General features: G+C 34.0%; 2 protein-coding genes across 2 annotated transcripts in view; both read right to left on the bottom strand.

Moving 5' to 3' along the window:
- Positions 1 to 2234, bottom strand: part of LOC118737932 (carbonic anhydrase 6) — a 3186-nt gene extending 952 nt beyond the window's left edge. Inside the window, exons 1-5 of the mRNA XM_036468759.1 lie at positions 2189 to 2234; positions 1003 to 1127; positions 554 to 644; positions 220 to 485; positions 4 to 154 (exon numbers count right to left, since the gene is read on the bottom strand). Coding sequence (XP_036324652.1) covers positions 4 to 154; positions 220 to 485; positions 554 to 644; positions 1003 to 1127; positions 2189 to 2234 — 679 coding nt within the window. The remainder of the gene's footprint in view (positions 1 to 3; positions 155 to 219; positions 486 to 553; positions 645 to 1002; positions 1128 to 2188) is intronic.
- A 3657-nt stretch (positions 2235 to 5891) lies between these two features.
- LOC118736938 (protein spindle-F) lies at positions 5892 to 7482 on the bottom strand. Its single transcript, XM_036467094.1, has 2 exons — positions 6499 to 7482; positions 5892 to 6423 (listed from the first exon to the last, which is right to left on the bottom strand). The coding sequence occupies exons 1-2, from the start codon at positions 7292 to 7294 to the stop codon at positions 6059 to 6061; spliced, it is 1161 nt and encodes a 386-aa protein (XP_036322987.1). The 5' UTR covers positions 7295 to 7482; the 3' UTR covers positions 5892 to 6058.
- Between the last annotated feature and the right edge of the window lie 39 nt (positions 7483 to 7521).

Below are 7521 nucleotides of genomic sequence, written 5' to 3'. Positions count from 1 at the left end.
CACCTCTGTAGGCGAAAAAATTAGTCGTATCTACATCCCCTAGGAAGTGGTTGAGAGCTAATTTGTGATTCATAGTTGTATTAGTTCCAGCCACTGCAATTCTCGGTAATTTGTTTAAAACCTTATTCAGACCCGGATAGTGCCTGTTAGGGTTCTGTGATATTAAGTAAGTGGTGATTTTCATTTAAAATTTTTTTTTATAAATGTCCGCAAACTTACATCCGCAATCTTAATCATAATGCCTAGCACAGCCAGACCGTCTGGAAATCGCATAGCCTCTTCTTCATTGCCGTACTTCATATTTTTATGCACAATATGAATTTCGGCATCATAATGGTTGCCGTTTACAGTATGTTCAGAGCCCTTAACACCACCTGGCGAGCCCCAATGGAAATGCACCGATTGCGCTTCGTAGACATCATTCAGCAGACCACCGCTAATGGTTGGTCGTGTGCCACGAACAGTTTCGGGTATTGCGATGTCCGCTATTGATAAGGGGAAATGGAGTAAATGGTTAAATTTCCAATGGGCATTAGTTATTGGCATTGATTACCTCTAAGTCCGTTATTTACCAATGTTAGTCCACGAGAAAAAGACTTTGCGTAGTTTTGGAATTGCAATGGGGGAATATTTGACCCAATAATCTGAAAATTAGGGGAAAAAACGGGTTAATTTATAAAATACGTTATTCAAATTTCCTATATTCTGAGTAACGTTTTGGAAGGTTCTATCATAAATGAATTCGCCGCCATGTTCTCTACTGCTAGTAGTAGCTATATGTAGATATGTAGTAGATTTGAGTAGTAGAGAATGACGTATATTCTCTATCAGTAGAGAAGTAATCGGTAGTTAATAGTTACAGAAACGAGCTACTGGTTGGTGGCGGAAAGAAATTACCAAGTAATTGATTTTTCTGTGCATTTTTGGGCCACCCTTGTGTACATATATATGTAATACGCATCCCAACAACAATAACACTAATGCAATGCCCTCCACACTTACACCGCGATTGTCCAAATTTATCGGTGACTGTCGTGTTCCTCCACATTGCGGATAATCTGCAACCCAGCTATTTGTATCCCGGTAATCCCATTCAGGAGGAGCAGGCTGATTCGTAAATTGACGTGCTAGTATTTGTAAACGGAAACATAAAAAAGAAATCAATAAATCGTTTTGAATGAGATAATCCAAGAAAAATAGAAGTGACTAAAAATAAATCAAAAGTAGTAAAATGTGCAAAATTTTTTTTTTCTTTATCTCTAGATGCTAATAAAGCGCGAAATAAACTAATTATAGCAATACACTTGTACATATATACATATCGCACACCGTCTTCAAAAGGGTCACAACTCAAAATTTGGCATTTTTGAGATTAAATGTACAGAAAGCTGTTATTTACCTTTCAGCAAATTTTTTGCTACCTGTAATATATGAGTATATACAAAAAGTTATATACCGTTTAAATAAGAGCAAAAGGTGTACCACGACTATGTTTTTACTTTTTTTTTTAGTAGTTTACATACAGTAATTAAAAATAATTTTTTACCAAAGGTCCAATTTCGAACTTCGAAGGACTCGAAGCTCGATTTTGGAGGCTAACTTCGATAAACGGAGAAATTACTATTTTAATTATGACTCAATCTCTTAAAAAAAAAATTGAATGGATTTCTAATTGAGCTTACCAAATATGAGTTTCTACTATAATTATTTACCACTAAATTTGTGGAATAGGCAACCATTGAGACGCGGTAACGAAATTTAAATTTATTTCTCTGTCACATCGTACTTGGCAGTGAATTTGGCGGATAGTTATGAAGTATTGCTCGTCAAGCAACGATAAGCTTTAAATACAAAAAAAAATTCTGCCTTATGTAGGTCAAATACCGATTGTTTTCTAGTAATTGTTTTTATAGAAGAAGAGCTGATAATCTCTTCTGCAGGAGTTACTTAAAAAAATTTTTAATTGATTATGAGGTATGTATGTATGTAAATGGACGTATGTACTCTGTTTTATATTGTTGTTTATATTTTTTATTATTGTTTATATGTATTAGTTCACTTTAAGTTTTATTTTATTTTTTCAGTTAATAAAAATTAATTTTCTCTTATTTTTCAACATTCAAAATATTCTTTTCACTGCCATTTTGCGTTTATATCTATTAATGAAAGAATTCAAGTAAATCATTACCAGCCAACAACTGTAGCCATAGTAACAACGGCCTTTTAACAACCATTTTAAAACACAGTAAAATCGATCGTCACAAAAGACAGCACAAATATTTTCGTTAAAATCGAAAGTAAAAAATCTGCAGGCATTAAAAAAATAGCCACACGCCAGCGTTGCAACGCGTTTATTGGTACGGTTAACTTAAGTGTTTGCGGAGTCTGCATTCAATTTATATCCGAAATACCATAAAATAGAGTACCGTATTGGAGGCGGTTCAAAAGAGCAAAGCTTGAGAGATCGAATTCACAATCGGCCATAAGCTCCAAAACTGTTTTTGTGTGCGGTTTGCTCCAGCATACATACGAATGCTGACTATGAAATCGAAGCGGCGCTAGTGAAAGAATGAATGTTCTGTTGTGCGTGTACATATGCGTACATACATACATACATACATATATGCTTGTGCGTAGGAACACACACACACGCCACAGTAAAGTGGTTCCGGTTTCAGAAAAATACGCACCCAAAGCAATTAAAGGCTCAAACAGTTTACAAGATAAGGGTTTGTAGCTATGCAAGCATGTATGCACATACATATGTACGCTTGAAAGCTCATGAAAAATGTCAACCACTTACACAAAATTTGGTAAAGTCCAATGATATTAATAGTAATTTTAAACTGAAATGTAAATAATTCTTCGACATTAAATCATTTATTGGTTCCTGAGTACAATGATATTATAAGGGTATTTTATACTACATGTGTTGAGAACATGATCGAATTCTCGGAGTAAGTCTCCACCTCCGTCAACGTGTGTACACTCATGTTAAAACGAATATATTTTTATTTTTGGTGAACTATATTTTATTTTTGTACCAAAATATTGTTAAAAATAAATTCTCTGGCGTTCTAAAGTATTTTCTGTTACTTAAATTCATAGTGTTTTTTTTTTTAAATGATTTTCGTATTTTTGGAGAAATTGGCAGTTGATTTGACTGCTGTAAACAAAACATTAATTTTATGGCATATTTGGGTTTAGAATTACAACAATAATATGATCCTGTAGTTTTATTATAATTAATATATCTAAGTTATATTAAAGTTTAAAAAGAAAGTAACGGTTAAGTGATTTATAAATGCAAGATAAATAATATAATTTATTTCTTATGCGTTCTCGACAATATTACTGCTAACTATGTAATCAACATTCTAATGTATCCAAAAAGTCGCAAAAAATTCATATTAAATCACAATCATTTCTCGATACTAGGTAAAGCAACATTGAATGCCCCACTTTTCTTAGGACTTCGCCCTGGGGAAAAAAATACATTTTCGATTGTGAAAAGGGTTGTTTTACTGATTATTTTTTCGATTACTATACATTACATTTTCCCACTGGGTACATAAACTCACTCACATACATACATATATGTACATTAGACTGCATCAGTCCCCATACAAAAAAAAAAAATCGGTACAGTTTTTCCATTGGAATTATAAAATCTATTATATTTTAAGATGTCCACCAAAATATTTCGGAAAAATATTAAAATTTAAGCGAGCTGGACCGATTTGAGAATACCTCCAAAAATGGAGTTTTTTTATGAATAAAAATAGCTTCGTAAAGATGTTTTTAAAAAAATCCCCTTAAATGACAAAACGGTTTAAGCTTAAAAAGTTGACATAAAAATATTTTAAAAACATACAAAAAAATTTAACGGAATCGTAATAATGAGATTTTTGATGCTGTTTTTTTTAACTTTTTTCAAAGATTGGTATAAGAAAAACTTGAATAGGTTCAGTTCTCTCTTCAGATTTAGACTTGTGAGGTATCATTGGAAAGGTATTTTCTCGCCCTTTTTTGCTAAAAAGCTCATTCAAAGGTTGAAAGAGAAAGGTAGGATGAACGAACATAAGTTTAGTTGAATTAAGATGCGTTGGTATTTGAAAAAAAAAAATGGGACACGAATGACTTTTTTTTGCACATAAGTAAAAATAGTGGGAAAATACCTTTCTACCGAAATCCCATAAGTCTAAATCAGAATAGTTTTGGTCCAGTTATTTAAGTTTTTCGTAAAACAATCTTTGAAAAAAGTAAAAAAAGACAGCATCAAAAATCTCATTTTTACGATTCTGTTGAAAAGATTTTTAAATATTTGTATGCAGATTTTTTAAGCTGAATCTGTTTTGTCATCTGTGGGGACTTCTTTATTTCTTTATGTTCTTTAAGAAACCCTTTTTATTCATAAAAACTCCATTTTTGGAGGTATTTTCAAATCGGTTCAGCTCGCTTAAATCTTAATATTTTTCCGAAATATTTTGGTGGACGTCTTAAAATATAATAATATATAGCACCTTTTTTTGGTGATGCAGTCTAATGTACATATCTGCGTACACCTTTGTTTTTAACATTCACATTGATTTGCAAGCTATAATTTTTTTGTTATTTATTTTTTCTTTAATAGGGTTCATGTTATAAAACGATATAAATCAAAGCTTCAAACTGTATACAAAATGAAGGAAAATTTAACGAACTTTCCTAAAAGTTTTGAACCTTTTTCTCCAGTTTTTTTTGAATGCAGTTTTATAGCCCATTAAATTTTAGTATGATATTGTAATCATGTAATCTAAAATAAGAATGTAATGTATCTCGAAATCGACCCTATAATGTGATGTTTTTTTTTATTTATTTCGGTTTTTAAAAAAGGGTCACTGCATACTGGTTTCAGGTCACAAAAGAAAAAAATTTAAAACCCACTTGAAGGTCAGTTTAAAGGCCACGATACTTATTTTACCCAACTAGATAATTTTTCCGGAACTCTGCATCTCAAAATCTTTAAATTACCATTACATTTGTTTCGCTATCTTTTCTCGTTATCAAGATACCTGATTTTGCCCCTTTTACCAAATTGTACTGTGCGTTGTGTTGGCGACAACCTTAAAGGAAGAAACGGGTCTTAGATGACTCCATCCGTTGCAAGTCTTTTATTTAACCGAAATGGGCCCTTGGTGTAGTATTTTTTGAGCTATGAGCAGAAATTATTTTCTGGGCCGCAGTTGAACTCAATGCAAGCCAGAAGCAAAAGTTTGCGGAGAAACAATGCTGCAATGAGTTTGGCCGCGTTATATCGCCAAAACAACTGCCTCTGATCGGGTAAGTCCCACTCAATCCGGTACAAAGAACTGATAGTAGGGGGAATTATAATGACCACACATTAAAGAGGACATAGAAAATTCTTTCGGTCGGGTTAAGAAAAGTATAGGATATTGTGGTGCATCTGAGATATATCTAACCTTTATTTTTCATTTTTCACTTTCTCATAACTTTAGGTACTAAGTTAACTTAAAGCTACTATGGAATTAAATATGTGTATGTCTGTACTCGTGCAACTACTAGTTTTGACAGTGAGACATCTTCTTAAACCTTTGCATTTGCTTTGTATTCAATTGAAATGCCATATTTTTAAATATATATATTTAAATAATTTAATTAAAAATATATTTAAATATATTTTTTTATACGAAGTCCTTGGAAATTATAATGTTATCAGGCAGGTTCTGCAATTCACTTTCCAGTGAATTTCAATCAAACTCGCTTTGAATTCAAATTGGCAGGGGTTGAAATTCACTCGGAAGTGAATTGCAGAACCTGCCCGTATGTGTATAAAATTTAAAGAGCTTTCAGTATTAAATTTGCACAACGCAAACAAAAACATACATACATAAAATTCTTAAAACCTTTTAATTATTGTACGCACAATCATAATTGCGAAACAAAAATTTTCTTCAACAAAATCAGTCCATTTTAACAACAAGCACGCAATAGTATATTCTCATTTTAATCAAAATTCCTCTCATAGCTCTGAGGAAAAGTAAATTTTTGGGTTTTGTCAGAAATCTACATCTCTATCAATGAAATGTGACTCAACATGCAGCTGGAACGTCTCCCACGGCACAGTGTTATCAAATTTCTTTCCACATAATGGACACAAGCGATCACTTGGCTCGATATTAAATACGTCTTGTACTTTATCGTAATAGGCATCGACACCTAGAAAAGTTTCGTCCTCCGGTTCGTTGGAACATGAATATACTTCTTCAGATTCGTCGTGGCGATGGCACGCCTTCACACCGTTAAACTCAGGTTGCTTACTAGCATTCAAGCCTTCGCTGAGGCTCTCATCTGTTTCAAGGCTTTTGTCAGCTGTTTCTGGTTTCTTTTTGTTTTTTACACAATCTGTGCACGGTTGCAGAGCTGCAAAGATGGATGCATTGAAAGGGTGTTTTAAGCATTTTTTTTTAAGTAATATGTAAAGCATAGTAAACTTACCAATTTTGCTTTCGAGCACAGCAAGTGCTGAATTCAGTTCCTGTTGTTGCTTAATCGCTTCCCGACGCATTTCCTGTAAGCCGTCAATGCATTTCTTAGCTACAGAAGTAAAATCTGCATCTTCGTTACTACTAGCTTCGCTAGCACCGTCATCAACGTTTAGGTAAGCGAAGCCTAACTCTCCATCTGCGCTTGTTACGTAATCCTTATTTTCCTCACCTACTTCACCGTTTTTATCACAGCCATCAAGCGCAACTTCTTCCATGCTTAGTTCGGAGCCATTAGGAATTAGCTTGTGGCGTAGATTAGGGTTAGGTGAATGTTGTGTAAATGTTTTAGAACGTATAAGGTTTTGACTTGCACCATTGCCATTTTGGGGGCTTGCTTGCAAGTCATCTTGGTCTCCCACGTTACCTAAAATATCTTGTTCGTTTGTGACACCTGTGCGCCCGCTTTTATCTTTGGCTATTTGTGAAAGGCGGGACCAAAGCTTTCGGTTTTCGTTTGAAACCATATTTATGTGCTCACTCAGTTGTTGCTTTTGACGATTTAATTCGGCAACGTGAACACGCAACTGCATCAGTTCAGCAGCTTCGCCGTCCATGGCGCCATTATTGTTTTGAGAAAGGGATGCCGGTTTTCCTTGCTCAACACGTTCTCGCAGCCCTTGGTTATCTTCTTCCAACACAGTCAGCCGTCTCTGGAGCACTAGGCAACGTTCCTTCATAGTTTGCAACGCCACACGCAATGCATATTCGGAAGCCAGCGTATTGCAGGAGCTTGGTTCCGACTCCATTGTATTTGCTCTAGGTTTTATTCAAAGCGAATTTCGATGATTACTTTTAATACTCCGGCTAAGTTCTAAATTGTGCAGATCATTTAGAAATATCTTTGATATATAACAAAATAATTCAATAAAACAAAGATAAAACAAAGTGAAAATCTGACTGATGACGAGAAGTTGAATGTGAAGCAAAATGCATAACAACTTGACATTTCCCTTACCTGCTTCAAACCTAAATT

This window comes from Rhagoletis pomonella, unplaced genomic scaffold (genome assembly GCF_013731165.1).
Source record: "Rhagoletis pomonella isolate Grant_MI unplaced genomic scaffold, Rhpom_1.0 Rhpom_scaffold_00004, whole genome shotgun sequence".
NCBI lineage: Eukaryota > Metazoa > Arthropoda > Insecta > Diptera > Tephritidae > Rhagoletis > Rhagoletis pomonella.
This window is presented reverse-complemented; position numbering and strand designations above follow the sequence as displayed.

Excerpts from the sequence above, each read along its gene's own strand:
- LOC118736938 (XM_036467094.1), bottom strand. The coding sequence starts at position 7,294 with ATGGAGTCGGAACCAAGCTCCTGCAATACGCTGGCTTCCGAATATGCA. Across the intron at positions 6,424-6,498 it reads TGTGCTCGAAAGCAAAATTG|CTCTGCAACCGTGCACAGAT; the intron begins GTAAGTTTACTA and ends CCATCTTTGCAG.